This window comes from Dermochelys coriacea, chromosome 3 (genome assembly GCF_009764565.3).
Source record: "Dermochelys coriacea isolate rDerCor1 chromosome 3, rDerCor1.pri.v4, whole genome shotgun sequence".
In the NCBI taxonomy this organism is placed as follows: Eukaryota; Metazoa; Chordata; order Testudines; family Dermochelyidae; genus Dermochelys; species Dermochelys coriacea.
In genome coordinates this window covers 32,018,996-32,036,995 of record NC_050070.1, presented here as the reverse complement: position 1 = coordinate 32,036,995, position 18,000 = coordinate 32,018,996, and the positions used below count along the sequence as shown (strand labels likewise).

At 42.1% G+C, this 18,000-nt stretch overlaps 1 protein-coding gene across 4 annotated transcripts in view; it reads right to left on the bottom strand.

Annotated features, from left to right (window-relative positions):
- MBOAT2 (membrane bound O-acyltransferase domain containing 2) overlaps positions 1 to 16,844 on the bottom strand; it is a 194,984-nt gene extending 178,140 nt beyond the window's left edge. For 2 of the 4 annotated variants that reach the window (XM_043510276.1, XM_038396467.2), the window contains exon 1: positions 16,551 to 16,815. Coding sequence is in view for 2 of the 4 variants with exons in the window: in XM_038396463.2 (XP_038252391.1) it covers positions 16,551 to 16,622 (72 nt within the window). In the remaining 2 variants the exon portion in view is untranslated. Of the gene's footprint in view, positions 1 to 16,550 lie in introns of all 4 variants that reach the window. The other 2 variants (XM_038396463.2, XM_043510274.1) reach the window with 2 other exon arrangements.
- Positions 16,845 to 18,000: the final 1,156 nt, after the last annotated feature.

Below are 18,000 nucleotides of genomic sequence, written 5' to 3'. Positions count from 1 at the left end.
TCCCCGTGTCCTACCTGTCTCTCACAGTATGTAGCGCACCTCATCTAGTGCATTAAATGCCCCAGCAACAACTTTGTGGGTGAAACCTAAAAATCACTACGCTCTCGAATGAACTCACACAGGAAAAGATTAAAAACACTGTATCACCTGTGGGTGAACACTGTTTACGAAGTGATCACTCTCTATCTGACCTATTAATCCTCATCCTCAAAGAAAACCTGCACAGCACTTTCAAAAGACAAACTTGGGAGCTTAAATTCACAATTCTGCTAGACACTAAAAATCATGAGAGTCTTAATAAAGAATCTGAATTTATGGCTTATTACAACAATTTGTAACTCACTAACCCTGTTTTTTGTCCTATGACTACAGGGGTATTAAGGGGCCACATCATCTCAAATGATCCCCTATTATATGTGCTAAACTATCTGTTTGTCACAGCTAAATGAAGATCATTCTGAGTACATTTCCCAGACATGAAAAAGAGCTCTGTGTAGCTCAAAAGTTTGTTTCTCTCACCAACAGAAGTTGGTTCTACTTTGTCAATGTAATATACTGGGACTATCTAATATAACACGGCATAAATCAGCTCCCAGTCATTTTAGGCTTGGAAGGATTAGTTTTTAATGAATAAAATGTTAGTAAACGTCTAATATCACTGCACACACACAAACTAACAAAAAATATTTCCCTCTATATTAACAGAAGTTTACAGACAGGAAGTAAGGAAAACACTGCTTGAGAACTTTTATTAGAATTTGATTTAAGGATATTTACTTTGTATATTTTGACATGATAATGACAATGTGTGTTTTAATACATAAGGTTTTTTGAATCTCAATGACTACTCTCGTTAAACAATTATTGTCTGATTCCCCCTTCCACCCATAATTTCCTGCAACTTTGAAAATGTAAATAAAAAAAATTAAAAGTGCTTAAACACTGATATTCATAAAAAATTGTAAAAATTAAATTCTGCCAAGCCTAACTATACCATAACTTTAAAAAGATTTAGGCATGAAATACAGACTCACTGTATCCATATTAACCTGTTTTTTACAAAGGTGACTTGAAGGAGCGGGGGAAAGATGAACTTGTGACTTTTTTGCCATTTTATACATAAAGGTTCATTAAAACAAAATTAACATTAGAAATTTAAATCTTCACTAGTTCTCAAAATAGAACTATAGTCTTCCAGAATAGAGATGTTGGGGTAAATACAAGAGACGTAAAGGGGAGCAACTGAGATGGGAATGATTTAAAAAAAAAAAAAACCAAAAACATCAACATGCACTTTACTTCTATGCTTGATGATGAACACTTGGAAGAAAATGTTTGTTAGAATTTCTATCATTACTTGAATGGAGAGGCAGATAGAGAGAGTTAATAAAATATATTCCAGCTTTCCCCCCCCCCCCCCGAAAGGAGATTTGAGCCAGGAATAAAAAAAATGCTCTTCTTGGACTAAGTTTTAAAAAGAACAGTTTTACTGATGGCAGATCATGGGTGTAGAAAATAAAAGGATAGAAAGACATTTGATTTTACTGTCCTGGGGAGTATGAAGGAAGCCCTGCACAGCACCAAAAGACGTCAGTTCTTCTGCCTCTGAAATTCACTGCTTGATATGCCCGTGCTAATCCATCAATGGAGTCCACTAGAAATTTTCTCCACAAAGGCAAGGAGAAAATACACAGTACATTATGCCAGATGGCCCCATCCTGCACAGGACACGGCAGGACAACTTAGTAAGAAGCATCTCCTAGAAGTCTCTTCAAATTATTCCTTCGAGGAGAAGGGATAGAAGCCTTGGGAGGGGGCACAGGGGAAATTAAGCTCTGACCAGCATTCAATCCCAATTCGATTTCAACACAGAAATCTAGAGAGATTGCAGTTAGCAGTGCCACAAAACATGACTGTTCCTCTGCTCCAAACCCTCCAAGGGCCTCAGCAAACGGACTTCTGCAATGAAGAATATATGGGTGGGTGAGGTTCTGTGGCCTGCAATTTGCAGGAGGTCAGACTAGATGATCATGATGGTCCCTCTGACCTTAAAGTCTATGAGCTAAGTCTATGATGGACTGTGCCATGAAGGTAGCACTCCCTCCCTCTCTATACCAGCAGGGGGAGATCCATGAACAAAGTAGCCTACCACACACAAATCCCAAAGTGAACAATCCTGTTGCTGTCAGATCCTGAAAGCACATTAACGAAAGCATCTGTCATGGATGGGAAACTTCCAAAACATGCCTTCCACAGATCCTATCTTAAAAACTGATTGCAGCAATTATTTTCCTCTCTGACAGAACACTTCCCTGCAGCTCCAGCTACATTATTTCCTCATCTCTATTGTTCATATTGGGAGGTTTAGCACAGAGACACAGGCAATTTGTTAGAGAGGGAGGGAGGAGGATGTTGGGCAGTTGTTACTTTTATTTAAACCCAAGGAAATTCCCTTTGAAAACCTTATTAACACAGTATTAAGACAACTAAACTTACCAATTTAGTATAAAGAAAATTAAGAGCTTATTTAAACTCTTACACTTATGCATCAAGCATAACCCCTTCTTTCCTTATCAGGCTTTGGTTTAGTTAATCAGGAGTTCCTGAGGGAGTTAGGAGAAAAGAAAGGAGCAGTGGGCACAGCAGAAGCGTAAGGCGGAGAAGAGCAATAGGGAGACTCAAAAAAGTTGCTGGCCAACACGTGGTCAGCACATACAGTACACTAACCAGCCTAAGAAGGGAATGGGAGCTGCATATAGATGTCATGCATCATGTGGATGTTGTGTACTACTTTTGGGAGGGGGGTGTCAAGGTTCCTTCCCCACTCTGAACTCTAGGGTACAAATGTGGGGACCTGCATGAAAACTTCCTACGCTTACTTTTACCAGCTTAGGTTAAAACTTTTTTACCTTTTGCCCTTGGACTTTATCGCTGCCACCACCAAATGTCTAACAGGTATATAATTGGGAAAGAGCCCATTTGGAAACATCTTTCCTCCCAAAATCCTCCCAAACTTTATACCCCCTTTCCAAGGGAAGGTTTGATAAAAATCCTCACCAATTTGCATAGGTGAACACAGACCCAAACCCTTGGATCTTAAGAACAATGAAAAAGCATTCTGATTCTTAAAAGAAGAATTTTAATAGAAGTAAAAGAATCACCTCTGGAAAATCAGGATGGTAAATACCTTACAGGGTAATCAGATTCAAAACATAGAGAATCCCTCTAGGCAAAACCTTAAGTTACAAAAAGACACAAAAACAGGAATATACATTCTATCCAGCATAGCTTATTTTCTCAGCCATTTAAAGAAATCAGAATCTAACGCATATCTAGCTAGATTACTTACTAAGTTCTAAGACTCCATTCCTGTTCTGTCCCCGGCAAAAGCATCACACAGACAGACACAGAGGCTTTGTTTCTTCCTCCCCGCAGCTTCTGAAAGTATCTGGTCTCCTCATTAGTCATTTTGGTCACGTGCCAGCAAGGTTATCCTAGTTTCTTAACCCTTTACAGGTGAAAGGGTTTTTCCTTTAGCCAGGAGGGATTTTAAAGGTGTTTACCCTTCCCTTTATATTTATGACAGGGGAAGTAGAGGCAAGAATTACAAAGGAAAGAAGCAACCTCTGCTTCCTGTCAACATAGCTCCCCTTTAGGTATATGCTTTAAGAGACCCATTTGAATACACAGAGTCTGAAAAGCTCCAAATGGCATGCAATCCACGGTTTCAGGGGAGGCAAGAGGAGAATGGCAGAACAGCCAAAAATGTATCTTTTCTGGGATTATCCAAGCCTCATGTACCTTGTAAAATCACTGCCAGACAGGCCCAAGAGCATTCTAATTTCAAAATGTAGCAGGCCCAACTCTAGCACATGCTGATAGAAGTATGTCAAAACTTCCCCCAGACTCTGGCTGCTGGGAGTGGGGATGGGGCCTACTTTTTTTTCGCCTCCAATAAAAAAAAAAAAAACTGTCCCTTTTTTAAAACTTAGTCCAAGAAAACTATATTTTTATTCCTAGCTCAAGTCTCCTACTAACTGCTACCGTTCATAACCTTGAGTACAATTGGTCCATCTTTCCCAATCCTTATTTGCAATGAACAACTGAAGGCCCCAATCCATAGTAGCTGACTGTTTTCTCTTCCTGCTACTGACTGCTAGAGTTTAGGCAAACTGATGAGGCAGCATAGGGAACCTTGCTGTCCAAAAGAGGCCTTTCCACCAAGAAGATTCTTGTACACAGCAGGATGACAGACCTGCTTTACTCACTTACAGAGATCGTTAATACACTACCAAGTGGGGGGAAGGGGAAGCTCATACCAGCTGTGCTCATTTGAATGTGTGATCTCATCAAAAAAAGAAAAGAAAAGAAAATTAACCTTTGAACAGCACCATTTTCTATAACCTTAGATGCACATGCAGCATTTGGAAGGCTATTTGCATTAGCCACAAGAAAGATTGTAAAGTCTAATAGGGTACAGATATTAGCAAGTGCAGGCTTCCCAAAGTGATTTAAAGTTTCAATTTGTCAAGAACCAAAACAAGTATCAGCAGTTTATACTGGACTACTGTTCAGCCAGGTAACGTCTTTTAATTCTTGCATCCAACTGAGCCACCTACCAACTCTGTTCTTCCTATGTGATATTTAGCTTAGCCAAATAAGGGCTCAGGCCTGAGAATAGGTCGACATGATTCAATGACCAATGAAAAACCTTGTACCATAAAATATGCTGTTACAGTAAATAGATGTGTTGAGTGCTGATGTTTAGGAAAAATGTACTGCAATGTACCAGTCCAAATCATAATAAAGCCAGCTGTATCATTTGGGGGATTTTTGTAAAAATAGGGTGTTAGCAATATGCTAACTGCAATTTGCTATGGTGATTAATTGATGTAAATGTTAATGAACATAAAGGAATTGATGACTTAGCCTATGTAAAAACAGGGCACATGTAAAAGCAGGGGGGGAAGACACATAAGGAGACACTCAACTGACCATCACCTGATGATCACTCGGGCTCTGGGGTTCCCAAAATTGAAATGTGTAATGCAAGAATTAATGCTGGATGTTCATTATTATCTCACTTTCTTCTGTTAGGATTCGCTGACAGTCGCATTCATTATCTGCTTAATAAAAATTATTAATAAATGGATACTTCTTTCCTGAGGTGTTCCTAGAATCTCTCAAGCTATGCCTACAATAGCACTTTTGTCGGTAAAACTTTTGTTGGTCAGGAGTTGTGTCGACAGTGCCATGTCAGGTGGGAGATGCTCTCCCGCCGACAAAACTACTGCTGCTCATTGCGGGGGTGGGGGGGGAGGTTTAATTATGCTGGCAGGAGAAAATTCTCATTGGTATAGAGCAGCTACAAGGGAAACCTTACAGTGGTGCAGCTGCAGCAGTGCCACTTTAAGGTCTGTAGTGTAGACATAGCCTCACTCTAATGATAGTCCTGTGGGTGATTCTGACCTTATGGCTCTACATACTGTAGCCAATTGAGAGCACAAACCTGCATCAACCTCCACTGTAGTGTAAAGTGTAAACCATGATTTGATTACACCCCATAAATTAGATTATAAAAAGCTACATCATCTTACATTAAGGGCAAAATGTTCAACAAGCCTCTATGTCAGACAAATCTATTTCCACATGCAAAACCTACAACTACCAGTGTAAATCAAACAGTGACATTTGTGGGCAGTTATTTGACTAGTGGGCAGAAACATACACAACTAGAAGTTAATTACTGAAAGCTAGAGAAATAAAGTTATATTTTCAATACTCCTCAACATAATTGACTGTATATGTCCAGATTATGAAGTGGCACAAAACCAGTTGACAGTTACATTTCTTATTCCCTGTAGTTCATAGATTATTTCTTATTCTATTTCCTCAGCCCACAATTTCATCAGTGACTACACTAAACAGTAAGTATGAAACAGAGATAAAATGTATCATGAAAAAATATCAAAAGATGTTTATTTCATAGTCTCTTTTCCTTCTTAGACGAGGCTTTGATGTAGCAGTTTGTCCAGATACCTTGTATTATATATGAACTCCATAAATATAGATTTATGCTACCTGGTTAACATTGCATTTAAAAAAAAAATGCTGTTATGTGTTTACATTGGGCCGTATCCTACAAGTGAACTTTTCAAGCAAGCTGCCCCAACAGCTTCTATCTACATGAACAAGTCTAGCAGACCTGAATAAGTCTACCAGAGTAGTACCTGCTTGGACCCTGATCCTGCAAACACTTCAACATAGTAATGCCACTGATGAAAAGTCACTCAAGTATCCATTTTCAGGATCAGAACCTATTATTTTAAAGTACACAAAATTCTAACAAATCCAAAAAAAGGAAGAAATTTTGAATGAAAGAAAATTGACAGACCAAATTTGCCCCAAAATTTAGGTTTTGTAAAATAAGTTTATACAAAATTTAGTATTTACAGAAATATTCTCTTTTTTCCTTTTTAAATCCTACGAGAAATTAACATTCCTCCTTCAATGTTTACAATGTGAATATTGCCACACACTACTAATGCATGAGAACCTGAAAGTCAAACTCATACAAGATACGTGTAGCAGCAAAAAGGTGTTCGACACAATCCTGATCCTAAAATATAGAACCTGACTTCTCCTTTTCCCTACTCCATTATAGAGAGGCATTTTAATTATTCCCCTCCCTTGACTGACTATTGCTCTTCCCCATTGCTGCCATCCCCTCATCTCTCGTCACCTCTTGTTTTTCCCAGCCCACCCACTATCCATCTCCCTCAGTTGTCTCCTGCTTTCTGTTGGACTCTTTGCTAGCCTTGGACATCCAGGAAGTAACAATGGAAAAAATGCTGGATGTTCATTATTATCTCACTTTCTTATCTCTTTTTCTTTTCAGAAAAAGAGCATTTGTTGTTTTTATCATTTCAACGTTCCATATAAGTGTTTGCAATCCAAGTACTGAACAACTGTGTTAATGCTAAGAAGCCATAGAATGAAGTGTGCTAAATAGACTAGCTTCAGAAATTCACTTAAGACTATGCTTGACATGCCCACACTCAGACAGCTTACTCAGGCTTGTCCATAAGAGCCTGCTCCATTGCTCTGCCCCCAACACAGACCCCATCTATTCTATTGTAAAACGGCATCCTTCTATTTATCCTTTTAAAATCACCTTGCTCAAGTATTTGTTCCCTGGGGATGAGATCTGTTTGTTAATCAGTCACACACAGTATTCCTGCAATAAATAGTTTATTTCCACCTCCTAGTGAAATGAAAAAAAACAAAACAAACCATAGAAGCAACAGAAAATTATTTAGGATTGTTTCTCCCCACACCACCTTCACACACAATTGAATTCAATTTTCATAATCTAAGGTTTTAGTAACAGTATTTTTAATATGATTCTTAATCTACATCCATACCTTTAAAGACACATATTTGTCCCTGTAGTTTAAGGCTAGACCCTTTATACAACTTGATGCCACAACTGGCAAGGGGCCATACACATCACCTTTCCTGCACATTACCATAGATTCTGGCAAACCTACAAGCTGTACTCAGATCTTCAGCCCCCCTTTTACAGGTGCCACTTTTAATCCCTACTGCTTCTTTTAACACAGAGAGACAGGAAGCCTTAAGATCAAGACTCAGCAAACAGGTGGGTCAGAGAGACCAGAGACATGTCTACACAGGAAAATTTCCTGGCATCTTATCACTAGAGTATTCTGCTATTGCTCCCTGTGGGACACGCTTTTTCCAGAATAAGGGTACCTTTTTCTGGTTTAGTTTATGTTGCCTAAACAAAACCAGAATAAAGCACTTAAAGGACTTGTCTACTTGGGAAAACCGACTGGCAGAACTATAGCTGTATAATTACACTGGTATAGCCGTAGCATTGTAACTCAGTATTGTCAACCTTAAGTTTCAAAAAGCTCAAGTCAGACCTCCAAGGATCATGAGATTTAAAAAAAAAAAAAAAAAAAAATCATGATTTTTGGGCCAAATAAAAATTATATCCTGTTTTTGGTTTTCTTGATTTTTGAACCCCTCACCTCCCTCCAATGCATATGACAGTGACAATTTGAGTTGCCAACGCTTGCAAGTTTATTAAGGTGACTTTGGCTCCTGCTGCAAACCTCTCACCCTTACTCCTTCCTCCTGCCCAGCAATTAATTCTGCCCCTAACTCTCCATCAATTCTACCCTCATCAGTTCTGCTACCCCCACCTCACTTCCACTCCTTCTGAAGCTCTTCACTCCTCTCTCCCTGCTCTTTCCTAGTCATGGTGTTGCAGGGAGGGAGAGAGGAGGGGAAGAGAAGCCATCCCTTTGGTCACAGGCATCCTGCAGGGATCAATTCTTGATCCCACGCTATTTAACATTTTTGTCGGTGACCTGGAAGAAAATATAAAATCATCACTGATAAAGTTTTCAGAGGACACAAAGATTGAAGGAGTAGTAAATAATGAAGCCAGGTCACGGATACACAGTGATCTGGAAGGCTTGATAAGCTGGACTCAAGCAAACAATATGCATTTTAATATGGCCAAATATATATATAAGAATAAAGAACACAGGCCACACTTACAGGATGGGGGACTCTATCCTGGGAAGTAGTGACTCAACCAGATTTGGAGGTTGTGGTGCATCATCAGCTGCACATGAACTCCGAGACTTCCCCTCCCCATGCTAGAGCCAAGAGGTCTAATGCAATCCTTGGACGTATACATAGGGGAATCTCAAATAGGATCAGAGAGATTATATTCCCTCTGTATTCGGCACTGATGCAGCCAATGCTGGGATACTGTGTCCAGCCCTGGTGTCCACAATTTAAGAGGGATACTGATAAATTGGAGAGGGTTCAGAGAAGAGCCACAAGAATGATTAAAGAACAAGCATTATAGTAAAAGACACAAGGAGTTCAATCTATTCAGTTTATCAAAGAATAGGTTTAAGGGTGATTTGATCAACTGATAAGTACCTACTTGGGGAACCAATATTTGATAATGGGATCTTCAGTCTAGCAGACAAAAGGTGTAACAAGATCCAGTGGCTGGAAGTTGAAGCTAGACAAATTCAGACTGGAAACAAGATAATTAGCCATTGAAACAATTTACCAAAAGCTATGGTAGATTCTGCATCACTGGAAATTTTAAAATCAAGACTGGACGTCTTTCTAAAATATTTGTTCTAGTTCACACAGGAACTAATTCAGGGAAATCCTGTACCCTGTGTTATACAGAAGGTCAGACTGGATGATCACAGTGGCCCCTTCTGGCCTTGGAATCTACAAATTTTTGAATAAGAAGGGGAGGACAGAGCAGAGCTGCTGGGCTCTTTCTTCTCCCTCCCTCCCCACCTTTCCTATTAGAATAATGTGGGCTCCTGAGAGGAGGAAGGAGGGAAGAAAGTTCTTCAGGCTTTCTGCAGCAGTACTGATTGGCTGCTTTTCCCCAGGGGGCAGGGCTGCGAGGAAGGCAGCCAATCAGAAGAGCTCTCCTCTCCCTGAGAGAGCTGAAATTCACAAGAGGTCATAAGACCCACATACCCAGTTCAATAGATAAGTGCAGGCATAGTTAGTTCCAAAATATCCCTCCAGGAAAGGCTGTGGAATTCCCACCATTGGAAGTTTTTACAAACAGGCTGGAAAACCACTTGTCAGGGATAGTTCAGGTTTACTTTATCCTGTCTCAGTACAGAGAGCTAGATTTGTGGCCCTTTTGAGGTCCCTTCAAGCCCTACATTACTCTGTTTCCATGATCCTCAGAGGAACTTTTGTCCACTCACACTCAGTTTGTGCTGGACTCATGAGTCCTTCTGGGTAGCTAAATCCCTGTGAGGCCCAGTGGCTTCTCCTTCTGCCTCCACTGCCCCATTGACCTTCTCAACTACCACATAGCTCATCTCATCTCCTCTCCCACTACTGCCTGTTTCTATGGCAACAAAGGCAAAAATGCCACAAGTCATCTTTATCTGCCACTGCGGGAGGCAGAGGGAGCAGGCACTATGCCTTGAATAGACAAAGTGTCATCCTACAGAGACCTAGAATCAATACAGGAGCCCCTTCCATGAGCAAAGACAAGGTGAAAGGGTATGGATGGCAAAGTGGAGGCAAGGGCAATGAAAAAGGGAACACAGACTTGTAGGAGAAAGAAGGTAAATACAGTAACTCCACACTTAACATTGTAGTTATGTTCTTGAAAAATGAGACTTTAAGCAAAATGATGTTAAGCGAATCCAAGTTCCCCATAAGAATTAATGTAAATGGGGTGGAGGGGTTAGGTTGCAGGGAAATTATTTTCGCCAGACAAAAGACTTATATACATATACAGAATAAGTTTTACACAATTTTAAACAAACAATGTAATACTGTACTCAGCAATGATGATTGTGAAGCTTGGTTGAGTCAGAGGGTGAAAGAGGGTTTGATCATCCAGCTGTTCCTCTTGCTCTTCTTTTCCAAGTGCCAGGGTGTGCTCAACCCCAGCTCTGCCCCAGGCCCTCTACCACTCCACCCCTTCCCCCAAGGCCCCACCCCACCTCTTCCCACCACTGTTCCACCCCCTACCCTGAGCACACCACATCCTCGCTCCTCCCCCTTCCCCCAGCATCCTGAATGCCGCGAAACAGCTGACTGCTGCAGGCGGGAGATGCAGAAAGGGAGGCTGTGCACCTCCCACCCACAGTAATCAGCTGTTTCTCGACATTCAGAAGGCTCTTGGGGGGGAAGGGAGAGGATGAGCACTGCGTTCTTGCTGCTCCTCCCCAGAACTTCCTGAATGCCACAATACAGCTGATTGCTGCTGGCGGGAGGCATGGGGAGGGAAGAGGAAGTTGCTGATCCGCCCGGCTGCCAGCGGGCAGGAGGTGCTTGAGGGGGCAGTGGAGGGGAGTCTGATAGGGTGGCTGCTGGCCCACCCTGGTTCCAAGCCCCTATGGCCAAATGTTATAAGCAAACATTGTGCAACTTTAAAGGAGTATGTTCTCTAATAGATCAGCGACGTAACAAAGAAACAGCATTAACTGGGATGATGTTAAGTGAGGCGTTATTTGGATCCCCTCAAATACTTGGAAAGTTGGATCCCCTCAAATATTAATTCTCTCCCAGATTTTCTTTTTTAATTCTCACCCTTCCCACACCTATTTGCAGGACTATCAGAGATGGCTGCAAAAACCTTCTGAACAAAAGTTAAAATAAAGCCCTGGTATTCTTATGTATTCAAATTAATTCTGTAAATTTTCAAGACTTGAAAGTTCACTCAACAGTGGCCAATGACAAGCTCTCCCAGACGAGTATGGGAACTTCCATTATCAATTTCTTCAGAATTTAAGTTTTTATTTTTAATAGTGTTACATATCTAGTCCCTAGTTTGCAATTATAACTTTTCACATGCAGATCCTTATGCCTTATTTCATATATGACTTATGTTGAATGGTCTTCCCAAATCTATTGAGAGAAAGCTCTGGTGATTTTGCCACTGCTCAGAACTTTGCCAAGCACCACCAGAGTGAAATTAGAAAAACTCTGCTCAGATTCTCTTCTGATATCCAAAACCCTTCACGGAGCTGTGCAATTATCAAGAAACACATTAGTGTTCTGAAGTAGCAACTTCAGTAAATCAGAGCAGGAGGACTTAAAAACAGAGCCTTAGGGAGAGGTAGCGCAGTAGAAATCCCCCCTCCTTGATATCAGGGGGCTATGTATGGGGTTGGGGGAAAAGAAACAGAAAGCTCCTGACCCTTCCAACAACTAGAGAAGCTGGAACTTCAAATTTATAAAAATCCCAGCTGCCACAGTTCAGGGGTAATGCACCTGTATTTCACTCACATGGTCCAACAAGGGCACCCAGTCTAGGCTCCCAGCCCCTCAGTCATCCATTTTGGGAAGAGACCCACGTCTCTCTCCCTCTTGATCAGGGTTTTTTCAGGGTGCACAATTCTCTACCTACACTGCGAGTTCCCTAGAAAGCCAGAATGCCTTAATAGGTCAGAGGTTGCTCTTTACTTTCTCTCCAAAGACTATGAACAACCGTAACTGCCAACAGTCACAAACTACCACACAGGTCTTTATAAGCAAGTACATTTATTCATAAGGTGAAAGTACGACAGAGAAAAAATATTAAAGACAACAGAAGAACCTACACACACGTTAAAAAGCTTACTAGAGACTCCAACTCCAACCTCGGGTTCTGGTAGGTGTCAGTTCTTCAAAAGCCACAATAGGGTTTTCATCATGGTTACAAGTTTGTAACTGTCTAAGATTCAGAACCAGAACACCCATGAATAATTCAGGCTTTCCTTTATACGACTTGGGTCTTTGATGTTGGCCTCAAGTAAGAGGAACAGCAAACAACAGTCCACTCCGCAGGGCAGAGCTTCATAAGGCTGTGTTTTGGCATAACCAGCGGTGGGAAATTTGCAATCACCTCCCACTAGATATTCCCCAGGAAAACAACACTTTTTGTTCCACGAGTCCATTCTTGTCTGGCACATTGTTCAATGTAGTTTTTTGAAACCCCAGGTCTGACATTTGTCATATTTCCCACCCTTGAGCGGGTCCATACAATCCTGGCCAACAGTAATACATAAATAGGGCCCTACCAAATTCATGGTCAATTTCATGGCCATAGGATTTTAAAAATCATGAATTTCATGACTTCAGAAATTTAAATTTGGAATGTCACAGTGTTGTAATTGTAGGGGTCCTGACCCAAAAAGAAGCTGTGGGTAGGGTTGCAAGGTTACTGTAGGGGGAAGTGCAGTACTGCTACCCTTACTTCTACGCTCCTGCTGGCGGTGGCGCTGCCTTCATACCTGGGTGGCTGAAGAGCAGCAGCTGCAGTTTGGGAGTCCAGTTCTGAAGGCAATACCGCCACCAGCAGCAGCGCAGAAGTAAGGATGGCATGGTATGGTCTTGCCACCCTTACTTCTATGCTGCTGCTGCAGGGCACTGCCTTCAGAGCAGGGCACCTGGCCAGCAGCTGATGCTCCTTGGCCACCCAGCTCTGAAGGCAGTGCAGAAATAAGGGTGGAAATACCACAACCCCTGCTACAATAACCTTGCAAACAACCCCCCACAGCCTTCTTTTGGGTCAGGACCCCCAGTTTGAGAAATGCTGGTCTCCCCCCATGAAATCTGTAACGTACAGGGTAAAAGCACACAAAAGACCCGATTTCACAGGGGGAGACCAGATTTCATGGTCTGTGACATGTTTTTCATGGCCCTGAATTTGGTAGGGCCCTATATGTAAATCATTAAATTTAATAAAATGGACCCCAAATAAACTTTATTCAATAAAGTCTCCCTAGGATTTTGCAGGAAATTGCCACATCTGCCACAACAGCTTTCCCCCCTTTCGCCACAGCTGAGGAAAATGGGGGGACTGGTCCTCTCACTAAGTGGTTGACTTTGAAACTCTCGGGTAGATCCATCCTTTCCTGTCTTTCAAATATAACTCTGGCTAGTAGGTACTTGGTTAATTTTTCAAGCCTTGGCTGTACTGAGTGTTTTTCTAAGTAGTATCTCTAAATCCATTTTAAAGCCTGGTCTACATACATATTTTCATATAAGTATTTCTGTAAAAAATCATACCCTTAATCAAAGTTTTAGGCTGTCTTCACAGACAAAAAATATTTTTATTTAAATTTATTTTAAACAGGTGTTAGCCATACTTCTGTAAGATTCTAGTGGAGACAAGACACAAGAGGTTTTTACTAAAGTATAGTTAGACGAAGTCAACATTATATCCCCCATCTGGGCTTAATCTCACCTAGCTACATCACTGTAAAAACTATAGAGCCTTGTCTCCACTATGATTTTTACAGAAAACACATATTACCTATCTCACTGTAAAAACCCATCTTTCTTGAGAGTGAAGACACAGCCAAACTGGTACAACTCCCACAAAAGGGATTTGTGTAGCTTTAACTGTAACAGTATAGTTACTCCTTTTGTACTTCCTTGTTCAACCAGATTTGCTTTTTATAATCCCTAGTGTTTGTACAATATTGTTGAAAGGCATACATAACCTTTGCACATACACCAATTTATCCAAACGCTTTCCGTTTCCTTTTAGTCTTTTCTCTCCACTGCTTCATCCCATTTGATTACATCCAACATTAATGTTCTCTCCCTAATTAAACATTTCTTTATGCATCTGTCTTGTGATGAAACTTGTTATACAAAAATCTCAGCTTTAAAGATTTTTTTTAAAGTAGTACTCCAATAAATATAACTTCTTACAGAGTTGTATAATTTTACAAAGCCTTAAATCCATACTCTAATCAACATTACTATTGCTTAAATCATGGCTAATGAAAATACACAGCAATTTTCCTTTGTACACATCTACGTATCAACATTAATAGTCCATAGGGCAGGGCAATATAAAAATGAGCCGAGGGGGAAGTATTTTAATGTTCTTGTTACAGACCTTCTAAACTACACACACAGTTTTCATCAAAATTGTCCTGGAAGCTTCCATGTAGCTTCCTAGATAAGGGCAAGGTATTTTTCATAAAGCACCTATCTTACAGAAGCATCTGTTGCAGAACACTAGAACAATACAGGTTATAATCCGTATATTGATTAAGACTCTAGATGGAGGCCTTCCAGCCTCTTGGATAAATCATTTTAATTGATTATCAGCAATATTTATAAAAACGAGTTTGAACAAGTGACCATATGCCACAAAGTGATGAAAGTTGTAATGAATGCCAACATCCTGGAATCATGCCATAAATGAGGAGTTACCTATTATTTGTTTTACAACATCCAAGTGAGTTCTAGGTGCTTTACAGAAATAGAGAAGGTGTGGTTCCTGCTTTAAGAGTTTAAAATCTAGAAATAAGAGAGTTCAGATACTAGGCCATATACTCCCCTTGCTACCAGTATGAGATGCATACTGAATCAACTGAAGTTCTACATAGTATCTAGCTACTGGTGTCAGAATTCACTAGAATTGCCTGTTTTGGGGAGTTTCTATAACAGCCATATATGTTTAGAAGCCACAGAATTAGGATATTTTTAGCCTCTTGTATTAGTGGAATAGAAAAATTTAAAACTAAAACTCTTTTTTCTAGAGATTTCAGAGTAGCAGCTGTGTTAGTCTGTATTCACAAAAAAGAAAAGGAGTACTTGTGGCACCTTAGAGACTAACAAATTTATTTGAGCATAAGCTTTCGTGAGCTACAGCTTTCCTTTCCTCAATATTTAGTCCCCACTGATTTTTACTTGTGAAGTTTCGTTTAGTTATGCCCCTTAAATGTAAAACTCCCTCTATGTACATATAATAGGAGTTCTTCTATTTTCCTTACCTGGCTTCCTTTATTTGCATACTATCACCTTAGAAACTTAGACACTCTGCCCCAAATCAGCCTTTACACATGGTTTTTCTTGTTATTCTTCCTTCTAAATTGTCTCTCTGCCCATACATCACAGTATCACTACATTTTTAATGAACATTACATATATATTTGTAAAAGTGTTTATCCTTGGAGTTAGAAGATCCAAGTTTTATTTCCATTTCTTTCACAAACATATTATATGACCTTCGGTAAGTCACTCAACTTGTACATCTCAGTTTCCCTATCTGTAAGCGAGGAATAACACTTTCTGCTTTACCTGTAGAGAGCGACATAAGGCATCAGGTATTTACACATCCTGAGATAAAAGGCACTAGGGAAGTGCAGTGCCCACAGGTATATATTAATTATTAAACATTCTGTTTATATAAACAGATACATATATATGCACAAAATAAATCATACATAAATGCAGAGTAAGTGTGTTCCATGAATTGCAGAAATTAACTACACTCATGACACCCTTGGGAGGTCAAATCAATATTATCCCCCCTTTCCAGATGAAAAAAACAAACAAAAAAACAAAAACAAAAAAAGAGATTAAATGTCTTCCCCGAGGCCATACAGAGTTAATTACAAAACCAGGAAAAGAAAGTATGGCTTCTACCAGTCCCCTGGTATAACGACTAACCCACACGCACAGGGGTCAACCACCACCATACCAATTTGTAAATACACATATAATTATATTATGTACACAGTTTTATTACAGATGTGTAATACAGTTTAGAACAAGCGTTGCAATTAAAAATACCATCTGATGTATGCTTTTGTATTCATCAAAACACTGAGGTACACCATGTGCACCTGCACAAATAGCATTGTTGTCGCCTATTCTCATACCAGATGCACACTCATGTTCATCACATCTTGCACACACACTAGTGTCAGAGATGGGTGGATGCAGGCACAAGCGTTCCTGCACACACAAAGGGCTGGATTATGCACACAGGCACCCCGGTGCCTGGGCACGCACGGGGGAAGGTGCTGGGGGCTGTCCCCAGACACACACAGAGACGTGCCATGGGCTGCGGGGGGGAGAGGGGGGGTTCATGCAGGGAGAGATGCCACGGCTGGGATGAGGAGGGGAGGGGTGGGGGATGGGATGGCGTGGAGGGGGCCAAACCCAGCCAGCCCCCTCTCCCCACAGGAAGCCGAACAGGGTGGGCGCCTCCCCATCCTCACCTGGTCTATGGGCAGCCGCACGGCGTTGCTGAGGGGCTGCAGCAGCGTGGAGCCCGTGGTGCTGGTGGCCATGGCGAGGGCGCCGCCCCCGGCCCAGGAGAACGGGGACTGGTCGGGGCGGGGGGAGGAGGAGGAGGAGGAGAAGCCGCTTTTCCCTCCCGTCTCCCCACACCAGCGGCAACAGCGCGAAGAGCCCGAGCGACGTCGTGACAACAAGGGGCCGGAGGAGGCGGCGGGAGCGGCCCAGCCGCGGAGTGACAGTCCCGCTGCCCACTCCACACGCGGCCAAGGTGTTGAGTGACAGACGGCGGCTCCCAATGCCCGCCCAGCAGGAGGGCGGGACCAAGCCACCAGTCGTCACCTCCCCCTCAGCGCCGTTGGGGGCCGCGGGATCGGCTTGGGGGCCGTTGGGCTGGGTTAGGGACTGTCACTGCAGTGACCCCCTTCGCCTTCTGTTGGGGGAGTGGCTGCGGGACCCACAATGGAGAAGGGTCAACAGAACAGGGGGCCACGGCAATGCCTGGGGAAGAGTAATGAGACCCCAGCATTGGGAGGGGGCGTGGCAATGGGGGGGGTTAATGGAGGCCTCACCCCAGCACTGGGGAAGGGGCACTGACAATGGGGAGATAATGAGGAGACCCCAGCATTGGGAGGGGGCGTGGCAATGGGGGGGGGGTTAATGGAGGCCTCACCCCAGCACTGGGGAAGGGGCACTGACAATGGGGAGGTAATGAGGAGACTCCATCATTGGGAGGGGGGTGCTGACTATGGGGGGAGGGGTTAATGAGGATGCCTCAGCATTGGAAGGGGGTTACCGGCAATGGGGAGGGCTGGTTATGGGGAAGCTTGTGCTTTGGGAGTGGTACTGGCAATGGTGGGGTTAATGGGCCTCTACCAGCAATAGCAAAGTTAATGAGGGTCACCAGCACTGAGTGGAAGGGACAGTAGATTAAGGAGAGTATTTGGTAGGGTTGAAGTGTGGAGGATATCAGCACTTGATGGGGCCAGTTGAGGGGTTCAGGTCTGGTAATGCTGGGGCAGCAGCACTAGATAGAGGGTAGTACCTACCCTAAAGATTACATTGGTATCAGCACTTGCCAGGAGTTTGTACCTTGACAAAATGGGATGGGAAAAGATGGGGGGCCACAGCATTAGAGAGTATTGGTCCCCACTGAAAAGGAAATGGCAATTGCCTGAGGAACCAAACTGCTACCCTGATAGCTATTGGCCCAATTTGGGCTAGGAAAATCACAGTGGGTGCTACTATGGTGGAGGTTTACAAAACTGTTTGTTGTAGGAGCATGTGGATGTGATAAAGGTGGACAAGGTACCAGAGATTATTAAGGAATATAAACAATTGGCTTTTTCTAACAGTGCAAGAGCAATGTGCCTATTCTTCTCCTAACTTCTCTCAAACATCCAAGAGTTTATGCGCTCCACAGGAAGGAAT